We start from the raw sequence: 25,964 nt of genomic DNA on the forward strand, positions 1-25,964 counted from the left end.
CACAGAGTTTGTATAGTCTGTATCTGTGCAACTGATAGCAAAATTATTCGGGCTGTTTGTGTGTTAAGACAATTGGTGAGAGTGCTGTTTGAAACTCTGTGGATTTGGGCTGTGGATGGTGCAGGCGCAGCTGCCAATGCGTGTGAGGTCAAGGCCCTTCCTGAGCCATACGTAGGCACATCTCTGGATTAAAAACCCCAGGAATCTAGTTCCAGACTGGCCTGAATTGACAGGCCTGGACATTTCATTTCACTTTGCTGTGGGCTTCCTCACCTGCAGGTTGGGCTCTGATGGGAACTGTTCTTGTAGCTGTGCGACTCGCTGCTTCGGTGCACGAGCGTCGTGTTGAAGCAGCAAAGCACGTTCCTAGCCGCGGTGGCCTGTTCCTGTGCCTTCCCAGGAGCGGAGCTGACAGCGCCTGAAAGCGCTGGACCTCCCTCACGCCTTTGATGCCTTCCCGGGGGCAGCCTCCCCTTCTGCTACATCCACGGGCCTCACGCGAGTGCCTGTGGGAGCTGAGGCGGGCACACCGCTGCCTGCCGGAGACGGCCCGGCGGCTCAACACAGGGGAAAAACGAGCTACCGTCGGAGGAGGGCGGACGACAGCCTCACCACCGCCCGTCCCTCACAGCCCTGTGGCGACCGCCAAAGCGCGCGAGGCTCCCCCCCGCCTCCTTCGCCGCGCCTTCTGCGCAGGCGCCGCCCGCGGGCGCATGCGCAGCGGCCGCCGCGGAGGGGAAGGCATGGGGGTGGGGGGGGGAGGAGGAGGAGGGCGTCTCCCTTGCCGCGTAGGCGCGTGCGCGCGCGCGGGCGGGGAGGGGCGCAGCGGCACCCGCGGCGGCTGTGCCGGCGCAGCTGGCGGGGATGCGCATGCGCGGCCGGTGGCACCGCTGTCAGTTCCGGCTGTTTGTTCGGGAAGTGGATCCGGGCCGGAGCTGCCGCGCCGCCCCCTCCTCCTCCTCCTCCTCCTTCTCCTCCTCCTCCTCCTCCCCCCCGCTCCGTCGCCCGCGGCCGTTCCCGCCGCCCCGGCCATGGCCAGGGACTACGATCACCTCTTCAAGCTGCTCATCATCGGCGATAGCGGTGAGGGCGGGGGTAGGCCGCTGGCGGGGTGGCCGCCCCTCGAGCTGTGTGAGGGGCCTGAGGGCGGCGGCGGGGCCGGGCCGGGCCGGGCCGGGCCGGGCGGCGGGGAGGGCCTCCTCCGTCCTCCCGGGGCACCGGTGGGGCCGCTGCGGTCGGTTCCCCCGTGGGTGGGTGGGTGGGTGTTCCGGCGTCGTTGGGCTGCGCCGTGGCCGGGCGGGTCGCCGGGGGAACGCGGCGCTTTGAATGAGAGGGCGCGTTCGCTTGGGCTTCGTAAAGTTTTTATCTGATGAACCTGCGGAACTGGCTACCGCCGGGATATTATGGTAAATAGCGTGGGTAGGTTTAGGAAGAAGGAAGATTAGGCACGTCTAAGTTCGCCTTCGTGGTAGCGTCGGCCTTGGGGGAGCCGCGCGTTCTGAGGGCGCCCACTCGTCTCCTGTTGGGATGAGGAGGGAATTCCCTTCCCCTGTGACAGACAGTTTAAGGCGTCGGTGGGAAGGGCTGGCTGCTCCTCAGCCCTAGGGAGCGTTGTTTCCAGCGCGGCAACTACGACGTTTTAATGGTATTTAATATCTTAATTATTCCTTAAGACTCCTTCCGTGCTTCAACCTGAAGTCTCAGTTCTAGAGTTTGTCACTTTTTTAAATAAATCCTTGAAGAGCTGGTAGCTTTCTGTACTTCTAGTTATAGTATTGGATGCAAATACCTAAAATAGTTATGGATAAGGGTTAGCTGTGGATTTTTGAAAATAGACCTGTAAATACTTCTGCAGCAGTTTCAGAAACTGCTGGAGGGCTAGCGTGTGAACTCAGCCTGTGTCTGGTGCTTTCGCTTAGGTACGTAAGAATTGGGACTGGAAAGATTCCTGCCTTCAGTCCGGTTCAGTGTTGGTAACACTCCAATAGCTTACAGTTTAATTTCCATAAACTGGAGAAGATGGCATCCACCCTCTTCTTTTAATAGAGGTGTGGTCCATAAGGCAGCAGGTCCCGGCATGCAGTGAGGCATGGCTCTTGGGTAAAAGTGTAATGTTGCATGATCTTGGCAGTTGTCACCTCCAGAAGCTTTAGCTGTATGTAAAAATATGTTATTCTATACTAAACTGCATCTGCATGAAGGGATCTAAAGAGCGAGAAAGGGCAAAGGCTTCAAAACAGCTTAAAATGCTAGGCGCTTCTGGGAGCCTATGGATTATTAAAAGCAAATGCTGCATTCTGAGTAAAGCAGTAACTCTGTTGCTTGCTGATGAGTTTCAAAACTGTTCAGGCAAGATAAACAGGATGGTGAAAACTCTGAAGAAGACTTCTCCTCATTTTGAACAACTAAATGAAATTTCTTAGCTGAGTCTTTTTGACTACCTGTAGTATATCCAGTGAGAGGAAAAAAAGTGTTGTGAGAATTATCGGGTTGCCTGTGGTTCTCCCTTGTTGTAATTAAATCTCACTATGTAGTTTGAGTATTGATTTTTCTTTTTTGTTTTTGTTTTTCCTAACCCTGACCGGAAGGCTTTGTCCCTGCTTCCACAAAACACTTTGCTTGCCTTGTTTACTGATGTTTATTCCTCGCAATAGGAAGCGGACTGATACTGGATAGGATGATTATGTCTCATCTGCCTTTCCCTGTACGCAAATATGTCAACAGGGTAGTAGGTTTGTATGTTTTTAGGACAGGTCATCTTGAAAAGCAGCTGGTAATCTCAGTTGTGCTATATATTTAAAAATAATACAGATGATCCGTGCTTTGCATGTGCTTCTTTAATTCACTCACCATTCAGTAAGATACGGGTTTTAGAAACTGGTATGGCACAGAAATTTGCTTTTAAGTTTGATTGTGCAAAGTCAGTAGGCCTTTTTTTGTTTGGTTTCATTTTGCTGTCTTCAACAAGCAAAGAGGCCTTGCTAGCCTCCTCTTTTCAAATCTTCAAATAACTCTCTGTAGGAAGTGGAGGGTCACGAAGAGTGTGGTTTCTCTATACGTGAACAGTGTGGGTCAGAGGCGGTGTTTGTTTAGTGAGATTGTTGTCATCGGGAGCATGTAGAACTTCTGAGTTCAGGAGGTTTGTCTTCTCTAGAAGCTGCCTGAGTGCTGAAAGCAGTATAGAGAAGTCCGCGTCCATGCAGCAGTGGACAGCCTGACAAAGCAGTGGTCATGTGCAGCCCATGCAGCTCTGCAGCGTAGCCTGAGGCTGGCTGACGTTTTAGGAAGGTGGTGTGGTCTGACAAGTCTGTGGGTTCCAGCATCTACTTTCTTTTTACTAAACTGGAGGTCAAGGCTGCTTGATCAAGAAGCATAGTACTTGCTGAAACTTTTTCTTCTTTTTTTTTTAATTAATTTTTTTTATTTTTTTAGTCTCTTTCCTTAGCTGACTGGTGTTTTGCAGAGGTTTAGCTCCCGCTAAATAACCAGTCCTCTGTTAAAAGTTCAGGAACTGCTCTGCTACCTTTTTGGAGCTCAGAGGTATTCAGTGTATGCACATTGTAACTTTATATTTTTTAGTAGCATTCTTTCTTTTTAATTTTTTTTTTTTTTAACATATGTAATACTCAATGAGAAATGAGCATGGCTTCTCCATATGTCTGGTGATTTGAACTCTCTGCAAATGAGACCTGGCTTACTGGAATCATGCAGATTTTTAGGTTTGTTTTTTCATTGTTTTTTTTTTTGGTTGTGTGGGGTTTTTTTCATTTTATTTTTTTTCTGGTACCTATCTTCAGATGCCAGCACCTGAGAACTGTTGGGAGTTCTATATAGTCTTTGCATAGGTCTTCTATTAAGAACTTGCAAATTATACATCATCAAAATAATTAGCTTAAATAACTTCTACCTGAAAAGATTTAATAGATAATCACCCTGGTGAAGTTGAATTTCCTCTTCATGCCATAGCAGACTTCTTTTTTGGGGGGGAAGGGAGAGGAAGGGACATTAACAGCAGAGATGTTATGCAGAGATAACAACTTCGAGGCATTCTGATACCCAGATTCCCTTGGTTGGGTGTGCATGAATGAGTTTCTTACAATTCTTGTCTGAAGCACTGTGAAAAATGCTTCCCTGCAACAGGGTGTTATCAGGGTGCAGACAGTCATTTAAGGAAAACCTGGATGAAGTGCTACTCAAAGCACTTAGAGAAATGTTTCATGGAACATTTTGGCAAAAGGTACAACTTCAGAAAGGCATGTGTCCTTCCTGTTAGATGGGGAACAAGCCTATTTTGGATGGCAATACAGAACAATTGTTCCCGACTCCTCTGTTTGGTTTAGGCTTCTGTTAAACTGTGGCCATGATAACCTAAGCTTTATAGTACCAAACCCTAGTCTGATTGTCAAAGTAGTCCAAATTCCACTCTCGTTCAGCATGGCATAATGAATGGGAGGTAGGCAGTGGTGTTAAGCATGATGTGCAAGTGGAATTCAATAGAGTAGTTTAGGGCAGTGTCCTGAGTACTTGTTAATTAGCAGGACGTGCTCATTTTTGGATTTGTCCTTAGCAAATGTAAGCCTACTGATTGTAGACTTGCTTTCAGTTATTACTCTTTTATGACCTCTTAGAACTGACCACAGTTCAAAAGCTGCTGTTTGAGAGTTCACTGAGGGCTGGAGGAAGGAGGGCACAACCCCCTGCCCCGTACTGCTACAAGAAGCATAATGAGTCTTGGAGTGACCGCAGTGTGCTTGATCAAATCTTCAAGGAGAGTACTGAGATGAATAGTCAAGGTGGATGGTCCTAAGTTATCTGCTGAGAAAATATCCTAGTTAGAGTTAAAAATGCAATGGATGGGTAAAATACTATTATGTTACCCGACACCCAAGATGACTGTATTCAAAGATCTTGCTGTCTTTGTTTGCCGTAGGTGTGGGCAAGAGCAGTTTGCTGTTGCGTTTTGCAGATAATACGTTCTCAGGTGAGTATTTTGTTTACTTCAATGAGTGAAATGGTCAAGGTCGGCTCCAGCGCTGCTGGTTGGCAAGGAGTTGTTCTTCTGCATTTACCCACTAATAGCTGTACTAGGAATACATTATGTTTCTAACTTTGCTTCTCTTGGTATAAGCCTATACAAGCCATCCTGTCTGATCTTCATTTGCAACTGCAAGTCCCACAGTATTTAAATACTGACATGGTTCCAGAAATAGCTTAATTTTTTTAGCTTATGCTGTATTCTGTGCAGACTTCCTATTGGCCATTTGGGATTTAGATTGATTGACTATTGTGGCTAAACCGCTTACATTTGTGACATAACTAATTTATTGGGAGGAAACTCTTAGAACAAACTATTCAAAATAAGTGATTGCACAAGCATTTAAAGCAAAGCTTTGTCTCAAAATTTTCACAAGTGAAATACTTGCATAGTTACTGTCCATTTCTTGAGATATTTGGGTGCTTACTCTTGACCACCAATGAAGTAGAAGAATAATTTTATTTTGTCACACTGAGTTTTAAATTTTAAGGGTCGTGTGGGAGAAGTGGCTTTATGGCTAGAAAAAAGCTATTAGCTGCAGATAAAAATATGCAGATCAGCATGGCCTGATAGGGCATTTTAAACAATAAGCAGATAGGGGTAATCTGGTTCTCCTGTCCAATCTGAGAGCTACTGCCAAATAGCATTCAGAAGTGTGCTTTCAGACATCCAAAATAAACAAGACTTAGGTTCTCACTTACCCATGCTTTCCCTTCAGGCAGCTACATTACCACAATTGGAGTGGATTTTAAAATCCGGACAGTTGAGATCAATGGAGAGAAGGTGAAGCTACAGATCTGGGACACAGCTGGACAAGAGCGCTTCCGGACTATTACGTCAACGTGAGTATAACTGGGCTTTGTGATATGTAGCTTTGTGTATGGATCTTGTAGTTTAGAGTTACGGTTTAGATATTTTAATGTTGCAGTCGATTAGCTAATAAGAGTTTTGCTGTCTGTACAGTGGCACTTCTCTCAGCTGTTTTAGAACCGATAGTGGTGGTGATATTGTGGCTAGGTTTGAAACTGGGATTTTAGAATTCCTCACTCTTCTGTGCATTTCCGTGATGGCTTTGTCTTATTCCTCTGCTGGTTGTTTCCAGATGGTAGAACTGGAGTTATTTCACTGTTCTGCATATAGTAGAAGACTTGTCTCTGAAGCCTGTTCAAGAAAGTCATCCTCTGATTGAATGTATTGTAGAAGTCCAGAGTGCAAACCCTCTGTCAGTGTCATGTAACTAATGAATAGCTTTGAGATCGAAGAATAGGTTTTCCGATATTTAGTTTTCTTTTAGGACAAATGCGTTTTAGCAACTCTGTGTAGAGTTCTGTTGAAGCAGACGCCCACATGAAGTTAACCTTTTCCTTGGTTTGAGTTTGGTTTCATGCTCATTGTCCTTTTGAACAGCGCGTGCATGGCTTTTCCTGTTCCTGAAGAAACCACACCCAGAGCAGTGGGAACTAGGAATAAAATGTGTTTGTAAACTGATTGCAGTAAAGGTGGGACTGCTCACCATGGCGCTAGGGGAAGAGGAAAAAAATACACTTGGAAATGGAACTTCTGTTTCCTTTGGCTATTAACAAAAAATAGTAATTCTTGAAAGACCTAGGTGTTTCACTTGGTCTTTCATGACTGACTTCTCTTTTGGCTCCTATTTGAGAGGAGGATTGTTTTCAGCTGATGTATTGGTTAACTTACTGAGACATAAAAATAATGAGATTGGTTGCATCTGTGTTACATCTAAACAGCTAGAAATGGTAAAATTGAACCTGTGTGCACCGCCCCTTTCCTCTGCGCTTTTATACGGATATTACTGGATTACTTCCATTGTTTCTTAAGTGTTCAGCTTGAAAAAACTCGGTTGCCTCTTGTAGGGTTCCTGTGTGTGACATCACTTCTTGTTTCAGCACTGCAGGGAGCTTTGGGCAGGAAGCGGTGAGGGGGAAGCAGCAATGCAGTGCTGTGGCTCCCATCAGCTGTGCGCACAGGCTAGTCACAGAGTGCCCCAATTAGTGCTGAGTCAGCAAATGGCCTTCCTGTTTTCAGATTCCCTGACACGACTCGGAGCTGCGTTAATGAGCGTTGGTTCGTAGGGCTGATGCCAGCTAGTTCAGAAAGCCATGGTATCCGGGACTGAACGGGGAATACCAGGAAAGGAGGCTTCCTTTTGTGAACGGGAATAGCAGCAGATTGGACTTTGCGCAGCGTTTTATGTAAATTTCTTTCCTTGATTAACATTTAAAATAGATAAGCTGAAATGGTTTGAGGACATTTGTGCTATGACCTGTTTGAATTCTGCTACTACTTTCTTTTGCATAGGTTTTTACCAAAGTGAGGTACATTGGAAAGCCCGTTTTCTTGCCTTAACTCTGGTACAGTAGTTACAGAATCTTCCATGGTTAGGGAAGAAAGATTTTAATTTTGTGCAACTTTAAGCAAAGAAGTTCTTGTGTCCAGGTGCATTTGAACTGTTGAGGAAAACACTTTGGGAATGCTGGTTACGTTGTCATGAGGTCTCCTCTTGCTGCTAGGTCAGCTAGCTGTGACTGTCTGGCATTCACTGATATTTTTCAAGAGGCTCTCTGGACCTAAACATATCACCTATAAAAACAGGAGATAACAAGATTCATATTTTAGAAATGGTTCTATCTTTTTTTTATTATTATTGGCAAAGTAGTACTGTAACTGATTTGCTTATCCCAAACAGAGTGAGAAATCGAGTTACCATGCTAGTGCTTACAAAAGGGCTTGGCTACCAAATCATGGGTGGAGTGTGAGTGCCCTGTCAACAGTGTAGTAGTCTTTGTCGAGTCTTTGACTAGACTGAGGTTTAGATTGAGGATAAGAATATAAAAAGGTGTTCCTTCAGTATTCCTGTAGGCCAGGAAGTCCCTGTACAGTTAAAGGTAGAGTTCAGATTGATGTTGAGCCAAGCCTGGCAAGGAAGTCTGAAATTAGAGCCCATCTGGTAATAATAGTAATAGGTTGGAAGTACTGCTGTGTAGACCTAGAACTGCAAAATGGTAGAGGTGGTAGGAAGTTAATAGTAGAAAATCGGGAAACATTAAAAGGTTATATATTATGTTGGTTTTACTTGACTACAGCGACAGAAGCTGAAGAACAGAATAAAACTGTTAAGGAACAGAAATGAAGTTGATGTGGAGTATTCTACAGAAACTCAGGAAAAATAAACTAGATCAGAATTTCAGACTGGCAAGTATAAAAGACAGCAGCTGTTTTTACTGTCTATTAAATGTGGAAATACTGGGATAGCTGGTGACTAGTGGGAGGAGAGGCCAAGTTGCGTGAATTTGATTGGCATGGAATGTCATCCAAACTTTAAATTTGATTTAAATTCACCAAAGATGGTAGCATGCCAGGATTCAGCTGTATTAGCAGGAATCTTTAAGATGCATGAACAACCAGTTCCTGTAATTCATTTGCTCTTGTAGATAGGACTACTTTGTCCTGATTCGGGACTGTGGTTTTAGGATTTAAGCTTTAAATAATAGCTGTCAGATGCTAGCTCAGGATGAATAGTGATAGCAGAGGGACTTTCTGCCATGCATTTGTGTGGAATGGCATGTTCAAGAGAGGGATAAACTTTTTGAGATGATAGAATTGCTGTGTCTTGTAAACCAGATATGATGGTCGAAAGACTGGTCAACTGACCTGTGACAACAGATGGGCTTCTGGGAACCTGAAAAAAAGATGAGTATGAAGACAGACTATTAGAAGTCTCTGGAATTGTTTAGAATTCTAGAGGACTGAAAAACAAGGAAAGATGTGTACTACAAACTAGTGAAATACTAACAAAGGTGTTGGATTTAACCAATGACCTATTTTTCAAGTTGGCCAGTTACTCCCCCCCCCCCCCCCCCCCCCCCCGGAAAAATGAACATAGGTGCCCTACTGAACTGATGCAGTCAGTAATACTCCGTCTTTTCTAAATCTGACTTAGCTACCGTCATGCTTCATGAAACTAGTTATTATAGCTCCAGATGCTAATCTTGGGACGCATTTACAAGAGGAAATCTGAGAACTTTCTTACTGGTATCTTGTAGTAGGGAGTACCACAATGAATGGCAAAATGTTACCTTCTGCTTTAGAATGGTAGTCTTCAGAGATGTGAGGGGAGGATGCAGATGGCTGAAGGACATGGTGAGTTTGGTTAACCCGTTCTGAAGACTTTCTGTATTAAGTCTGCAGTATTAGTAGGTAATGTTTCAAAGGCAGTAAGCTTATGTCTTTAAGCTTCTTTAAATATAATTCTATAGGTAGAACAAGGAATTTAGGTGGTACTGTGCTTATTTCAACTTAAATGTTATCATTCTTAAGCCTTTTCCACACCAAAGCTAAATGTAAGGCCTTTAGATCTAGGTAACTTTTCCAACTATATGGAAGATAGTTGGCTACTACTATATGGAAGTTAGTTGGCTGCTACCAAGCAATCCGAGGGCATACACAGGTCAGGTTTGGTTGTCTTTCACCTCAGTGGGATACTTTTATGGACACTATAAACATAACTGTTCTATAACTTTTTTTTTTCCCGCCTTTTTGTTTTTTTTGCTGTATTTCATTAATGTATTTATCACTAGGAGTAGTAGCAGGTACTGGCTTTGAGGTTTGTAGGGTACATGGCAGAGCGTGCCTAACATACAGAGGACAGCTAGCATCAGTCATTTAGTCCTGGAATGGAAGGCTGAGGTTGAGAACTTTGTTCCTCTTCTGCTCTCATTTCTGTGGTCTCCATCTTCCCTAAAATGTGGATGGGAAGAAGATAAGGCATTCCTTCCCTAGTGTCAAAGTCTCAACTACCTCTTGGTTGCCAAAAGCACAAAATTTACACCTACTCCTCCCTGAATGCCAAAAGCCCCATCTGTTCTCTACTTGCCAAAGCCTACAACTTGTTATAAAAGCAATTCTGTGCTGCATCATTCTGAAGTTTGAAGGATGGGGTAGGATAAATGAGATTTTATTTTCTAGCACTGTCCTGCACTTGGGGTTAGAGAATCTTTGCTGTACTTGTTAAGCCTAAAATCTTATCTAGGACACAAGGCTGTATCTAACAAATGATAGAAAATAGCATGACTAGCTTTTTGAGAAAAATGCGTATTATGGGGCTTGAGAGTTAGAGAATAAAAGGTAGTATGGTCTTATCTCTCGGGCTGCTAAAAGGTAATGTCAGCCAATGGAGAAAATGACATTTTAGTGTAGATGGGGGGTTGGCAACCTTTCTAGAATGATGTGCCAGACAATATTCCGTTCCAAAAATAGAAGCAGTGTAAGCTGGTAGGAACTCAGCAGGAGTCAGGGGTTGCTGTCTCGCACAAAGGGAGATGTTTCTGGTGAGGTGGTTGGCAATATTAGTGCTTTGTGGCAGGAGCTCCCAGCTCCTGCAGAGTTTTGCATGCCATAGTGGTCTGTGCTGCATGGTCCAGCCCACAGTCCTCATCCGTAGGAGCAAACGACGACTGTGCTGACGGCATGTTAGGAGGGGGATCTGTATGTGCAGGGTGCATGTTATTCTACTCCCTGACATCATATGCTTCGCTTAGAAGAAAACCTAGGTGCGTGGGCAAGGTAGGAGCAGCAGGATGCTCTCTTGGGTCCTCTGGGTTGGATGACTGGGATACCAGGCATGGTTTTATGGTGTGCACAGCAGAACGAAGCAGCTCTGCGTAGGTGTAGCTGAACCACTGTGTTTCTCTAAAGGCTGAGTGTTGCCTTTGCAAATGTAATGCTCAGTGTTAGGAAGTGGTAGGTCAGCCTGAGGGTTGCTGAATTAAAAGGCTATTAGGTGATATGGGAGAGTTTGAAGATAATTAGTTTATTGTTGAGATGTAAAGAAATCTAGTGTGTTGATAGGACTGGAGATCTTTCCCTTTCTGATGCTATCATACAAAACAGTATTTATCAAAAACGGTGTGCAGTACATGTTAGTGTTGGGAGAGGATGGATTATTTTTGCAATGTGTGGATTCAGGCTATGGAATATTTTTTCCTCTAAAGGATCTAAGTTATGAAATAAAGTTGAACTTGTAACGAAGTAGAGCACAAGTGCAGTGCTGTAGCAAGTTTTAAAGCTATTAAAGGAACTGATTGTGAATGGACTAGAATATTTGAAAGCGTGGGATCTCTTATGGGCTGGGAATAAGTAATTCTTACCTGAGTTAGTTCTTGCCAAGGAAAGTGAATGTACAGCATAAATTACTGGTAATGGCATGACTGTCTTCTGAAAGTGCCCAGATGAGCAATAGGAGTGGGCTCTCCTGCTTCTGTAGAGTATGTATCGTATCATAGAAGAGTATTGATACCCAGTGACTTATCACACAAAGTGATCACAAGAGGAAAGGGGTGGGGGGAAATGTGTGCATTCTGTATGTGATGTATGCCTGTCTGTGGAATTATGTCTTAATCATAGAATCGTTTAGGTTTGAAAAGACCTTTAAGATCATCGAGTCCAACCATCAACCCAACACCACCATATCCACAAAACCATGTCCTGAAGTGCCACGTCTATGTGTTTTTTGAACACCTCCAGGGATGGTGACTCCACCACTTCCCTGGGCAGCCTGTTCTAATGCCTGACAATCCTTTCAGTAAAGACATTTTTTCTAATATCCAATCTAAACCTCCCTTGGCGCAACTTGAGGCCATTTCTTCTTGTCCTATCTCCAGCCACCTGACAGAAGAGACCAGCACCCACCTCAATACAACCTCCTTTCAGGTAGCTGTAGAGAGTGATAAGGTCTCCCCTCAGCCTCCTCTTCTCCAGACTAAACAGCCCCAGCTCCCTCAGCCGCTCCTCATAACACTTGTGCTCCGGGCCCCTCACGAGCTTTGTTGCCCTTCTCTGGACACGCTCCAGCACCTCTGTGTCTTTCCTGTAGTGAGGGGCCCAAAACTGAACACAGTACTTGAGGTGCGGCCTCACCAGCGCCGAGTACAGGGGTACAATCACCTCCCTTCTCCTGCTGGCCACACTATTTCTGATACAAGCCAGGATGCCGTTGGCCTTCTTGGCCACCTGGGCACACTGCTGGCTCATACTCAGCCAGCTGTCAACCAGCACCCCCAGGTCTTTTTCTGGCGGGCAGCTTTGATGGTTTATAAAGGCTTCTATTATAGAAGGGACGATGAGGCTAAAGGTGGAGAAGAGATAGTAACTTGCTCAAGCAAATCAGTAGCAGAAGTGAGCTGAAGCTTTGAGATCTTCTGAAAGATAGTGCATTTGGATTAGATTAAAAGACTTTGAAGTTGAAAGGTGTGTTCACTGAGTTGAAATGAATTATCAAAGAGGACCAGAGTGGTCACAGTGGACATCTCTAAAGTGCAGTGGAAGTGCTGCAAGAGGTGGTTGTTTTTTGGTTTGTTTTTTTTTTTGCCAAAGCTGCCTAATTTGCAGTAGGGAAAATACCCGATAGCCCTGTGAATGTGGCTGAAAACTGAGAAGGTGGAGCTTGCTTTTTTGATGTAGCATTCTCATGGTGCACATCCTGTCTGCCTTTAGTAGGTTCATGCAGGTGATAATGCTGGAACTTGAATTCAGGTATTTTTCTTGCATATCAGAATTGCTCATCATCTTTTAAAGGTGCTTGTTGCCCAAGGCTAATGGGAATAAACTGAAACGAAGCTTATTTTTAATGGCTAAAGGTAGCAGAGCACAGTGAATGCACATATGGAGTCGATCTGTTGAGTAGGAAGGTGTGATCAGAACACAGTCACTCAGCAAGAGGGAAATTTTTGTGAGCTCAAGAGAACTGTGACTGAGGATTGAATATATTTGGAGATCTGCTGAAATTTTAGTCTGTAAGTGATCTTTCACAGATAACAAAATTACTGCAAAAACTTGATGTGGCTTGTATGATGTGAAGGTTCACATCACAGCCAGTTCAGAGGACATATTGGGGGCACCACTACCTTTTGCTCACGTAGCTGGAAGACAGTATTCATCTTTGAAGGTCTCAAGAACTTGAACAAGGAAGTAAACAGCAGACTTTGGACTTTGAAACCTACTTGTATAGACTAAATGAGCAGGGAAATCTGTACGTTTAGAGGAATAGCATGTGATCTAGCTGTTGTAAAAGAATTTAATGACTCCCAGTGGAAAGAAAATGGGGGCACTTGATTGCTGTAATTTAAGGATTTGTTATGAATCTTGTAGAAGCCAAGTGAAAGAGAAAGAGCTGAGAAGACGATATATAGCTTGAATTAACATTTATTGTCTCTTCATGCTCCATAGGTATTACAGAGGAACACATGGGGTCATTGTTGTCTATGATGTAACGAGTGCAGAATCTTTTGTGAATGTAAAACGGTGGTTGCATGAAATTAATCAAAATTGTGATGATGTCTGCCGGATACTAGGTAAGTTTCTAATCAGAGTTACAACATCTTATTTAGTGGGCTGACCTGCTGAAGTACCAAACTGACTTTTTGTTTTCTTTCCTTTTCTTAGTGGGGAATAAGAATGATGACCCAGAGCGAAAAGTGGTAGAAACAGAAGATGCCTATAAATTTGCTGGGCAGATGGAGATCCAATTGTTTGAGACCAGCGCCAAAGAAAATATTAATGTGGAAGAGGTAATATAATACGTGGAGGAGTATAGCTAAAATAATTTGGGGATAATGGTTTGGGAAAAAATAACAATTACATTCTTCCCATTGAGAAAGAAAGATAAAATGCTTTGTAAAAGTTGCAAGAGAGTACTAAAATGTCAAAGAGACATACGCCTGTGTTTGGAAGAGTTGGGGAAGTGCAATGAAGGAGCCCACATTGCATTTTCACTAGCTTTACAGTGCTAACATATTAGGCATGGTCTCGGGAAAGACTTGTCACTAGCGGGAATGCTTCTAGGAGGTAGGACTGCCCCGTCTTTACCCTTGGCCTTGGTTGCCAAACTGACCTGGTTTTATTTACTGGTTTGGGAAAGGGGATAGAAGTGTTATTGATTTAGTTTGGGAGTGGGTCGGGAAGGTACTGGATTTTGGCTTGGCCCGTAGTGGGTTGGGGAAGATCTCTGAACCATCATTGAAATATCTAGAAAAGTGGAGTTGCTTCAAAAGAACAGCATCCCACAAAAGCTAGCCTGAGTTCCTGGGTGGTCTAAACTTGCTTGTTTCTCTTGCAGATGTTTAATTGCATTACAGAGCTAGTCCTGCGAGCAAAGAAAGAAAACTTAGCAAAGCAGCAACAGCAGCAACAGAATGATGTGGTGAAGCTAACGAAGAACAGTAAAAGGAAGAAGCGGTGCTGCTAATGCCCTTTCCCTGCTGCAGAGACTCTGCTCTCAGACAGATCAGCCCCTCCAGCTAGACTCGGGCAATTCCACTGGGGCAGGCTTTGGGAGGACTTTCTCAGTTTTGTGCCGTTATTTAAAGATTATTTTTTCTCCATGTTTTCTATCAAGAGGCGCTGGCACCTTACCACTTCAGTGCCAAGAAGGTATCGGATGGAATCTTGCCCCCCTCTCCTCCCCTGCTCATTCCAGTGCGCCTTGTAGACAAGAAGGACGTTGCCTACCAAGTGGACTAATTAACCCAAGAGTTTGTATATAATGTATATTGCTTTAACCAGCCTCACCTCCCTGTTGTCGCTTTGGCTTATGCCTTCTTAATGTCAACCAATCATGGACTGTAGAATTCATCTTTTTAAAGAAATAGTACAAAGTTCTTAATTCAAGTTGGCCCCAGGCTGGCAGCAGCTGCTTCCTGGGGCCTCTGGCTTCATTTCTGTTGGGCTCCAGGCTGGCAACTGGTGCCCCTGGGGCCTATGGCTTCACCTGGAGTTCCAGGCTTTTACTGGGGCTCAGGTTTTGTTTTTCTAGGTACCAGGATTGCAGGTGTTGCTGCTGGAGCCTGGGGTTTCACTTCACCAGCCCCTGGGCTGGCAGCTGGTGCTGCTGCTGGGGCCTTGAATTTCAGTTTGCCATGATCCAGGTTTGTGGCTGGGTCCTTGGGTTTCACCTTCTTGTGCTGCAGCCCAGCTGTACCTGTGCTCTCCTTTAGTTTGTATCAAGATACTGAAAAACAAAACTGACCTGCAGAAGTGGGATTTATTTGGATAAAACTTTTTTTTTAAAAAAAAACAACAAAAAAACAAAGTTTAACTCCTTTGACCTCTGCTTCTGGTTCTGCCAGGGTCCTAAGTGAGGGTCCATTTCTTTTGAGAACAACAAAAAACACGTGATTCTGCCAAAACCCCCAAACTTCTCCTTGTTGCCCTGTCCACAAATGGGCGATCTGAACTTGAATGTGAATTTTGGTGGCAAAGCTTTTGTTTTTGAGAAAGAAAAGGCATGAAAATACATCCAGCTGTTCTGGATTGATGTCTGAATATGAAAGCTGCTGCAGGATCATTCCCAGGATTCTTCTGTTAGAAAGGAGGACTGCTGTTTAGCATAAAGGAATGGAAAGCTTGCTTGTTTGGGTTATGTGGTGGTGGAGGATCACCCTTGGAAACAAACTGGTCTTGCTATACTCAGCAACGTTTTCCTGCCCCTTGTTGGCCTTTCTGGGAAAACAAGGGCTCAGTTCATCAGCCTCAATAGATGTAGTTGAAGGTGGAGAGTGTATGTGTGTGTAACTAAAATATCAAATGTCTGGGCTGAAAGTACATGCTCAGCACCTGAATAATTGCCTAAATAATAATTAAAAAAGAAATTTGTCCTTAAAATTACTAAAAGGCATGGAGAGTATGGCTTCCTTTAAGACCTTGAAGGTGGACATGCTCAGTTTGTTGGTAAGTGGCCCTATGGAATTGCTGGCCTTAGTGTGGTAGGATATGATTCACCAATGTCCATGAGCTTTGAATCAGCCCACTTCTCTCCCTTCCTCCCCCTTCCCCAGGAGAGGCTAAATTTTAGTCACTTATTTTGCCTGCATTTTTTTAGATTTTTCGGGTTGTGGTAAGAGCCCTAATCATACAATCACATCACAATCAATCACTTAAAAGACTTTTTAAAAAATGCAAACAATGAATCTGTAACACTTATTTTTTTTTTTTAATCAGTTCAGGTGCTGGGAGTATGTATCCAGCTGCCTTCACCCGTCTCTTTTCTTCACATATCTTTCATTGGTAACCCAAGAATAAGAATGAGCTGGGATGGTATTGCTAGTGTGAGCTCTGATAATTGTAAGACTTGAGCAGCTATGGAAAGTGGCGGCTTAAGTTACACCAGTCCATCCTGTCTGCTTTCTGATGTCGAATGTGGTGTGTGTCCAAGGAAGGAGCTGGGTCAGTCCTCAAAGCCTTCCTGTTGAAATGAAGCTGTCCTGTGATGGTTACCACTTTCAGATTAAAGGGCCCAGCTGCATTACTCTGGGACTCTTGTGGTAGCATGTGTGCAGATCTAGGAGGGAGTAACTTCATACAGGCAGAAGTAAAGAAAATGTCTGAATTTACTGGAAATGATGCAATAAAATGAGGAAATGGTGCACCCAAGCCTGGAGTATTCTCTTATATGGAAAGATTGGTCCTCTTTGAGTCCAGGTCTTTGTGGCCATGGTTTGAACTCTGCCAATCCAGGTGTCCAACTTCCTGGCTTAAAGTGGGATTTTTTTTCTTTTTTTTTTTTTTTTTTCCCCTAGAGCTGGCTGTAGAGGAGCAGTTACCTCTCTGCTCTTGCCACTCACTGACTATTCAATTGGAAGGGGTGGGGACTGTGTCTCTAGTGGTGCTGATGTGAAGTTTCCTAAATGTTGAGCAATGGAATGTCTAACTGGTTTGCTAGGATTATTTCTGTAATGAAAGTTTCTAATTATGCTTTTTAAATAATTTTAAAAAACTAAAAATAAAGGTTACAAGCTGCCAAATCTTTTTTGAGGCTCTGTTTCCTCTGCTGTCCAGCATCTGGAGGTGGAGGGTGGCAAGCCAGGGGTGAGCTCTTCTGCTGTATGTAGAGGGTCTTTTCTCCTGGGAGGGGTTATTGGGAAAACCATAATTAATGCTTTCAAATGTTTTGTTGCTATTCTGATTTTAAATGTGAATGAAAGAGTAAGCTGGAATGGTAACCTTATTTCTGTGTGAAAGTGAGATGCTTGTGATTTTGCTGTAATCTTTTGTCTTTCTGTTCAACAAAAAGTGTTGAGTGAGCTTTGAAAGCTTCTCCTCAAAGGCAGTAGAGGTCAGACCCTGAGCTGATTAAAAAACATCTGGAGTCTCTCCTTGCTTTCCCAGGAAATGAACGTGTTTCTGTAGAGGAACTACGCAGCTGTTGCTGTGCTCGTTGCCCTTAGCATTCACTTACCCCTGCCTGCCCTTAATGCACAAGTGGGCTACCGAAGGCAAGTCCTCACTTCTGGAGAAGTGTGATGAAAACTTGCTGTGGGAAGGTGCCTTTTCTTCTGTCTGCTCTGTTCGGGTATGACTATGTAGAAGGGAATCCTGAGGACATGCAGATGGTCTGAACTGCAGCTGGCGCAAGCTGGAGGTGTTTCGTTGTCCATCTGTGTTTTGTGTCTAAACTCATTAAAGTTTGAATATCCCTCCATATAAAGGCCAGTAAATGATACAAATGGGTGGAAGGTGGAGAATGCTTACATGCTCGTCTTTCTATTTTCCTGTGTGGCAGGAGATGTAAATGCCTCAAATGTTCTTTCTCCAGGACCGTTCTCTTCTGAACACATGCAAGTGCTTTACATGGCTGAATTTGGGATGATGAAGCACTAAAGATGCTGTTGGATGTTAAGATGATAGTTCAAAAAGTGAGTTTGTTCTGCAGCTAGGCAAGATAAGCAGTGACTTGAGAGCTGAGACAGTATTGTATAAATGATCTGTTTTATTCTGAAGAGAACTATTTACAAAAGAAGTAGAGCATTGTTTTACTAAAAATATGCCTTTATAGATTTTTATAATATGTATCTTATAAAAACCATACATTTATTTACATTACTGCTACATACAAAAATTACAGCACTGTGGTATATGTACATATCTATAGATACATTCTTTCTGCTTGTCCCTGCTGTGTGCTTTTTCCCTCTCAATCTAAGGGAATCGTTGCTGCAGCACCCAGACACTTCCTTTCTTGGCTTTTTGGTTAAAACAATCTTGCTTTTTATAGCCGAGTGGGGAGTAGAGAGTTTGCCTGATGTAGAGGCATATCTGGAATTTACCATTCTAAGTAGGACAAGTGCATGCAGCTATCAAGTCCTTGTACATGCAGCACTGCCTGTAACCTCACTTCTTGCTTCTCTGTGCAAAATTATTCTGTTGTCATTAATTGATCTGTTGTTCATCTCAATGGCAAGTTGCTGATCTAAGTTTGTATTAAGATAAAGTGCTAGTGACTTGCCTTTCATTTACACTCACTTGTTTCTTGTTTACGGTTTTTTCCCTTGCAGAATTGACTAAAAGGAGATTGATCCTTTTTCCCTTAGGCTAGCATAATAAACATTTGCCCAGTCACCTGTTACTTAACTGTGGGAAAGTTCTTTGTAACCTTAATCTCAGCAGGCATCTCTTCTCTGTGCAATATTTGAACAGTGACTGTGCAGCACTACTGCTTTATTTACCATTATCTCAAAAGCAAGGGTGAGTGTTGTATTTAGAGCTGCTGATCCCACTCCCTAAATCTACTTTGGGATCCTGAGTACCTGCTGGATTAATGCGCTTCCTCCATCTCATTCACTGGCGCTGATGTTTCCTTTTTGCCATGTGTGTCCTAGAAGTATCAAGTATCACAAGTGGAGTGTCTTCTAACCCAACACTGCAAGGATGATTCCAGGCTCCTGGCCATGACAGGAGGGAGACGAGTGTTTTAATGACAGCTCAAGGTGGAATAGTCAGGACCTTGTTAAAACACAACATAACAAATGAGAATGTGAAGGACTGCATTGATGAGATTTTTGAAGACAAAACAACAAAACCTAGCTGCTATGTTAAGGCAGTTTCTGTTCCTGTTGAGTAGCAGCTCAGCACAAGGAGGTCTCCTTTGGTGTGTTGTCCAGTTCATTAAACCCAATTCTCTTCTATTTCTGGGTTTAGTAGTGCAACTAAGTCTTTAGGGTTAAGAGGCTAGTTTTAAGAAACCATACCCAACTGGCACCTTAGAACATGCTGACTTTCCTCTTGCAGTCTCTTCCATCACTGTTAATAAATAAATAAAATTGCAATGGGATTAAGGTAGGTTCCTCCTTAAATGAAGAGATGTGCTGTGCATTTCAATTGCCTACCCCTGCAACTGAATGAGTCGCTTCCCTCTCAGCAAACATGGAGCAGAAGGCACCTTTCTTCATCTCATTACTGCATCTTCATTGAATAACTTAAGGCCCTTGCCTTAGGATTGCATACATACATCCACACATCCTCATGGGGGTAGAGTCCCACACAGCTGCTGGGCATGTGGCTTGAAGAGAGCTGTTGGGGCCTGGGAAATGACAGCTGACAGCAGAAAAAAGGTCTGTGAGGACAAAGATGTTCACGTAGCTCTCCCACAACAAGCGGAGCATAGTTTTCAAACAGGGTATAAGACAACTGTTCACATGTATCACTGGCTTCCATGAACCCATGCCTAATTTTGCAGGTATCACAGTTTACGTTAATGCACATGGGCATAACTGAGTCCTGACAGCCCGGGATGCTGAGTGTGTGCCTCATGGCTCTGCCCTATTGGGAGTCACAACATGGGTAAGACGGGAGGATGAGGACTTGCCATCCTGAGAGCGTTCTTGGCACTGCACTAAGTCCCTTTCCCTCACTTGCACAAGCGGATACAAGCAGATACTCAACAGCTGAGCATTGCGGAGAAAGGAGAGGCCAAGGTTTGGTTTCCCTCCCTGCCTGTGAGACTCCAGACTCCTTTCCCTGTAAGCATCAAGCTGTATTGGTGGTGCTTTACCTAAGTATTTCCTGGAGCAGGATCTGCAATCCAGGTGTCATTGCTTTCAAGTAAATGGGTTTTACCACTCAGCTTTTTACCATCATTTTCAATCCCAAAGAGTACTTTGCTCCTTGCAACATGGAGCTACCTCAGTGCAAGATGATTTCATACCAGTGTGGTAGTTTCATGCTAACAAGGAAATATGGGAATGCTCAAATCTTTGTAGGCAGAAAGGATACTTGTACTGAGGTATTATGGATGTTCTATCCCATAGATAAGTTAAATAATAATAAAAAAACCCAAGCCACGAACCTCTTACCTGCTTCTTAGAAGGTATTACCTAATTCTAGCAGAAAGCTCGTTACCGTAAATAGTGAACAGAGATAGCAGCTCCCAGTAGGATGGTGTTTTAGCACCTAAGTTGCTGAGCAGGGCAGAGCTGACTGTGTACCTAGCTCCGTCTCCTGTGGGACAGTGTAGGTGGTAGCCTCTTTAAAGCGACGGGGAAACAAATTGGGGCCTGTGGGTATCGTGAGCTGGGAGAATGTGTGAAAATTGCATGACATCTCTGAACTTAGGCTGGCATTCCTTGCCGCTTTATGATGGTAGACTGTGTTAAAGAGAAGAGCTGTAAGGTGCCCATCCAGTGCGTAGGGAAGGTCCCTACTGAAGAATTGCAGGATTTCCAGCATCACTGTGTGCATATACCAAATAAGCTACGTTCCTTCTCCTTGATCAGGTCATGCTTACAGCAAAGCAGGCTCTGATCATCTTCGGTCAAAAGGAGATTTGGCTACTTGCTTGCCAAAGGGCTGAGTAGTAAATGACCTGCAGGCAGGGACAAATACTCATAGTTTTCGTCAGGCCATAGCTAATGTTACTGCGTAGGGCAGAGTAAGCTGCAGAATTTTCAGAGCTTTGTAGACACACTAATTGCCTTTGGCTTTAGTGAAGGTAGATGCCTGCAAGCTTTCTGAGGAGCAAGTCTGCCAACCCAGCCTTAAAGACCTACTGACATCATTAGGGGTAGGCTTTCAATGAATTATTAATTAGGCTTTTGGGGGGCCTATCCAGTTAAAATGACAGGTTTCTTACTCTGTTTGGGAGGGGTACCTGGCTTTGGGGAAAGGTGTGTGACGTGCTGAAGCTCCACAACTACCTTTGGCCATTGGAGGGACAGTAGGTGCCCCAGGACTGAACATCCACAGCTCTTACCCAGTTTGTAATCTGTTACAGATTGCCAGTCTCCTGGGGAGAAATCCTTAACGTTCCATGTAACTACAGTCTCTGCAGCTCTTCTCTCTGTAACAGGAGGGAGCTAGAGAAGAGAGTAACATCAGCAATCTTACATCTGCCCTGATCTGTGAGGAGCCTGGATTCCCAGCGAGGGGTAAACAGCTATGCAGAGCTGCAGGGGAGATGGCGCCCAGGCAGGATCTGCAGTGGGGGCTCAACTTCCACCACGGAGAAAGCTACACTTGTCAAAACATGGCAAGGCTGGGGCCAGAGTGACTCCAGTCTCAGTGGGATGGATGAAGGATATCACAGCTGCCAGGACCAGAGGGCGGTGTAAGTGACTCCCCTCTCTTCTCTTGCATTCAGCCCTCTTCTTCCCCCGTGCTTGCTGCGATGGCAGTTCTCAATCCCCTGCGCTGCTTTGTCTTGGGGCTGCTTACTTCCTTCTCCAGCATGAGAATGCTTTTAAGACAATCAGATTATTCTTCACAGCACAAACTGGACTGTGTCAAAGCGCCTAAAATATACCCTGAAGTTTATCACTTCACTTAAAGAATAGGAAAAGTTTCTTTCTATTAGTATCACATTGTCAATTTGCAAATCTCCAGTTCATGTAAACATTTGGTTCAGACCAGGTGCGGTGTAAATAGTGCAGAGTCTCAAGGGTTAACTCCTTTGCCCCCTTCTTTTTTCTTAGTGGATCAGAGTTGGGTCCATCAGCAAGTTGGGCAGCTGCCCCACTCCCCATCTTGAAGCAGGAATTCTTGGAGAGGTTTCTCTTTTTCAAATTAATTTTTCTTGAAAAAGGAAAAGAGGCGGTTCCCTTCTGCCCCAACGGGCTCATCCCCCTGCTGCTCCGGCCTGAACACGGGGGAGGGTCTGGCACTCCGCTTTGTGCCATAGCCACTGGAGAAGGAATAAGCAAGCTGGCTCCATTCCTTCGGGTGTTTGTCCATCAGCTGCTGGTCAATGACCCTGTGCATGTCATCCTGCAGCAGAGGGAGAGGAGAGGGTTGTTACTGGCAGCTGATGCTCAGAGGGAGTTCGCGCAGCGACGCGGCTGAAATGGGTGTGAAACGTGCTGTGATGAGATGGAGAAGGGATGACAAGAGTGGGGATAGGTCTAGCTCCCCACCTGGCAGCAGACTTAGCCTTGCTTGCTTCTGTGAGGCTTTCTAATGAGCGAGGAAAGTAAATCACACAGTTCTGAGGGGTAAATTGCTCAGGTGGTCTTGCAGAGGAGCATCACACCTGCTTGGGACTCTGTCACACCCCTAAACTATGTTTCTCCGCTGTCTGCAGCTTGCAGATGTCCCCTTTGGGGGGAGAAATAAATAAAAAAGAACTAATGCAGCTGAAAGCAAATGCCAGAAAAAGTAAGGATGGTCTATGTGCTTGCCATATGGAGCAGGCAGGCATGACAGAGCTGCCTGCACAGCCACTGTTAGTGGGGCTTCCTTGGGGAAGGTGCCGCCAGGAGCCGAGGGGCTGGGGCCAGGCGTGGGCCCACCAGATCCCAAGTGGGTTTTGCACCAGACTTACCAAAGAGAACTGCACTCATCCCTTAGACCCGCTTCTTCCTCTAGAGAGCAGAGCGGTGGGAGCTCTCTGACAGACAGCTTGGCATGAACAACTGCAGGGTGGTTTTTTTAGATGTACCAGAAGCGCTCTGGTTTCATCCATGTTTGTAGCACAGTGAAATTGCTCTACACAAATAATTAGTCAGTTCCATTGCTGCTGACGACATGCTAATGTGTTCCTTGAAAACCTGGCTATCAATTCTACAAATTTTAAACCTTCAGCTCCATTATTTCTGCTATAATTGCATATTATACTGTAGCTTAGTGAAAACTTGTGTACACAAACTAGCCCCACAGGAGAAATCAACCATTCTCCAGTGGTTTGGTCCCTTATGAGCACTACCTGGTGAGAACAAGGATACCCTGGATGGGCTGTAGTGGTGGAAGTGCAGTTCATTCAGCACCTCGTGCAGGGCAGCCCATCAGGGCAGCACTGAGACAGCAGGGAAGGTGCTGCCATTGGCCAGCGGGTGCCCCAGCTGCTCTGTAGCTCAGTGTGGAATAAAATAACCAACGTGGACTGGAAACTTGAACAATGACTAATCTCTTGTTGCAGCATTTTCTGCAGGGAAAAGGATTGATAGCCATGGCCTGGACCATATTTAGTATAGGGACTTTCCCTGGGGGAGCAGGAGGGTGCAGAGCTACGTGGACTGGGGAAACTTTGGATCTTTTTAGAGCAGGGCTGGAAAGGGAAAGGCAGAGGGAGAGTTGAAGAGGTTAAGGTAAACATCAGCATTAAGGTGAAACACGTTTCCAGAAGTGAAGCTGCCACGTGAAAACGTATAGCACTTGGATTTTGAAGGCACCTCTTCCAGCAAATGAGATAGGCACCCAGGCTCCAGCATGGCAGATCTGTGTCCTTGGTTAACCATATAACAAGGGATGAGTATGATTTTTATATATATATACACAAAAATATTTTATATATATGTAAAAATACAGTATGCACTATTGAGAGTGCACTACATTTAGGTCCCTGTCTGTCCAATCTGTGAATCAGAGCGCACAGCACTTGGCTGTGGAGATTCAGGGTAGATGTAGACAGCGAGACTGGGGCAGAGCTGCAGCCCCTGCCTTGGCACTGGGCAGGGGCACAGGAGTGTCTGGGAATGCGGAGGGAGGACAAACACCAGCAGTATGAGACCTGTCTGGTAAAGCGGTCCCATAAAGCTGGATAACGTGGTACTGGTGTGCTCTGGGCATTCTGGGCAGGAGTTTCTGCTCTTTGCAGAAGGGGTGAGGCTGAAGGAGGTGCAAATGACATGTATCCTCTTCCTGAGCTGAAGCTGGTCTCCCTTGCATGAGATAAGGGTTGGAGCTGCACAAGGCGACCTTGGAGGCTGGTGGCTGTGGCCGTGCAGGCTGCAGTGCTCTGCTGGCATTGCAGCATTTTCTAACCTAACGGTGCCCCTGCCGCTATTGCACTGAAGCCACTGAGCTCTCATTTCAGAGAGGCAGCCCTCCACTTCCAAGTTTGCTCCATATTCCTTCCCTACTCCCAGTAACACCCTTCATGCCCCCAGTCAGATAATGATGAATACCAGTGGGGGTCAGATTAGGCATGGGGGTGAGGTGCACATCCACTCCTGTGCTAGGCTCGGATGCATGCAATTTTGCTTGTGGCATATTTTATAGACTGTATGATTATGTGCTTATGGAAAACTGTAATCTTGTTGATGGTCCTTGGTAAAGTGCAGCCTAGAAGTGAGCCGGAGCAGAATTTTATCAGATTAAAGCCTCCATTTATGCCCAGCTAAAGCAGAGAATCTCATCCCGTTTTATCAGAAACATTCAGCTTTGCAAAATAGTTTCCGAAATACATAAATCACCTGACTTGTTTTGTGCCTCTGCGGTTGAGCTTCTGTTCTGGGGACACTAGGCGCTTGGAAACTATTTTGCTACTGTGTAATAACATTTTAGGTCAGTATGTTGGAGACAACTTTCTGCAGTGCTAGCGAGCCTGATCCTCATCTCAGACAACTGGTGGGAGCAGGATTGGGGTTGCTATACTGCTGTATTTGGATGACATAGTGTTAATTGAGAAAGCAAACAAACACCTGCTGTTAAAACCCTAAGCTGGGGATATTCCAGCACTAAATATGAGTGTACTAGTAAGTAGGTCTCAATTTATACCACCCATCCAAACTGAAGCAGAACTTGGATACAGAGAGCTCCTATGCAGAGCACTGAATGTCACTTACTGCATACAAGGCTGAGAAGTATAATCCCAGTCTGTATTTCAAGAACTTTTCCAGATACTAGATATGCCAAATACAGAGGATTAATGATATGTGCGCCTCAGCCTGGCTTTCCCCGTGGTGACCTGGGGGGTAAAGCCTCACCATGGGGTGTAGGATGCTGCCCCTCGTGCCCTGGCCTGGTGCTGGGGTGTGTGTGGGGGGTGTGTGCAGGATATCAGTGGGTGATGGAGACCCCCCACTGGCCTCTCTTGCCAGATGACGGTGAGGACAGAGACGGATGCAGGTGACAGTGGCAGCAAATGGAGCAGGTGAGGGGATGGCGGGTACTTGGCGAGGGTGCAGGGAGCTCACCTCAAAGGCAGGAGGGGTGTACGACTAAAGCTGTTGGTACAGGAACTGAGAAAGGCCACTAGATCAGAAACCAAAGGAGCCAGATAGTAAAAAGCCCTGAGGAAGCAAACTGTAAGCAGGAGAAAGAAAAGAAAAAAAAAAAAGAAAAAGAGAAACGAAAACACAGTGGAGTTGAAACAGGAGCAAGGTTGTACGGGAGAGGTTTCTACCGGTCAGGCTGGTTGTTAGTAGAGTTGGGGTCTTGTATGGTCTGCAACACATTACTAGAACTGGCCCGGACCTTTTCTCTTGTATCTGCTTGTTTTCTATTAAAGTAGCTCTCCCTTGGTGCTAGTTTCCAGGAGGAGACAGCTTTGTCTGCTCTCAAAGGCTCTCTGCCTTTATGTGGGTTTTCCCAACTGGCCCCAAGTAGGGCATCTCCAGGGCAGCTGCTGAACTGCTGTGGGTTTGGGGTTTTTTTACCTTGGTGGAGAGCTGGGATTTTAGCTTCTCCATCTTGCCGGATCTTCCAAGTTGGAAACAGTGCAGTTGTACCATGAAACAATCACCACAATCTCTCTGCCTCCCACCTTTCTGCTCCGTCATGGAAATGCAAGGATGTGCTGTGCCCGCATGTCCCCAAGGCTGCACCTGCCCAGGGACATCTCCTGCATGGACACCTTCCCTCCCTGGGCCACAGCAGGTTACTCTGCAAAGTGTATGTTACCCATGCTGTATGCAGTCATGAGATACAG

At 44.9% G+C, this 25,964-nt stretch overlaps 2 protein-coding genes across 5 annotated transcripts in view; one reads left to right on the top strand and one right to left on the bottom strand.

The window, feature by feature from the left end:
- The first annotated feature begins 894 nt into the window (after positions 1–894).
- RAB35 (RAB35, member RAS oncogene family) lies at positions 895–16,856 on the top strand. 2 transcript variants are annotated; one of them, XM_069795274.1, is made up of 6 exons: positions 895–1,083; positions 4,931–4,981; positions 5,754–5,877; positions 13,280–13,404; positions 13,496–13,620; positions 14,169–16,856. In XM_069795274.1, the coding sequence occupies exons 1-6, from the start codon at positions 1,032–1,034 to the stop codon at positions 14,295–14,297; spliced, it is 606 nt and encodes a 201-aa protein (XP_069651375.1). In that variant the 5' UTR covers positions 895–1,031; the 3' UTR covers positions 14,298–16,856. The 2 variants fall into 2 exon arrangements, with proteins under 2 accessions (XP_069651375.1, XP_009918873.1); XM_009920571.2 differs by lacking the exon at positions 895–1,083 and adding an exon at positions 3,066–3,719.
- Positions 16,857–17,798: 942 nt separating this feature from the next.
- BICDL1 (BICD family like cargo adaptor 1) overlaps positions 17,799–25,964 on the bottom strand; it is a 51,811-nt gene continuing 43,645 nt past the window's right edge. For 2 of the 3 annotated variants that reach the window (XM_069795273.1, XM_069795272.1), the window contains one exon: positions 17,799–22,084. In XM_069795273.1, the coding sequence (XP_069651374.1) occupies positions 21,884–22,084 (201 nt within the window). In that variant the 3' untranslated portion in view covers positions 17,799–21,883. Of the gene's footprint in view, positions 22,085–25,230; positions 25,340–25,964 lie in introns of all 3 variants that reach the window. The other variant, XR_011326694.1, reaches the window with a different exon arrangement.

This window comes from Haliaeetus albicilla, chromosome 10 (genome assembly GCF_947461875.1).
Source record: "Haliaeetus albicilla chromosome 10, bHalAlb1.1, whole genome shotgun sequence".
In the NCBI taxonomy this organism is placed as follows: Eukaryota; Metazoa; Chordata; class Aves; order Accipitriformes; family Accipitridae; genus Haliaeetus; species Haliaeetus albicilla.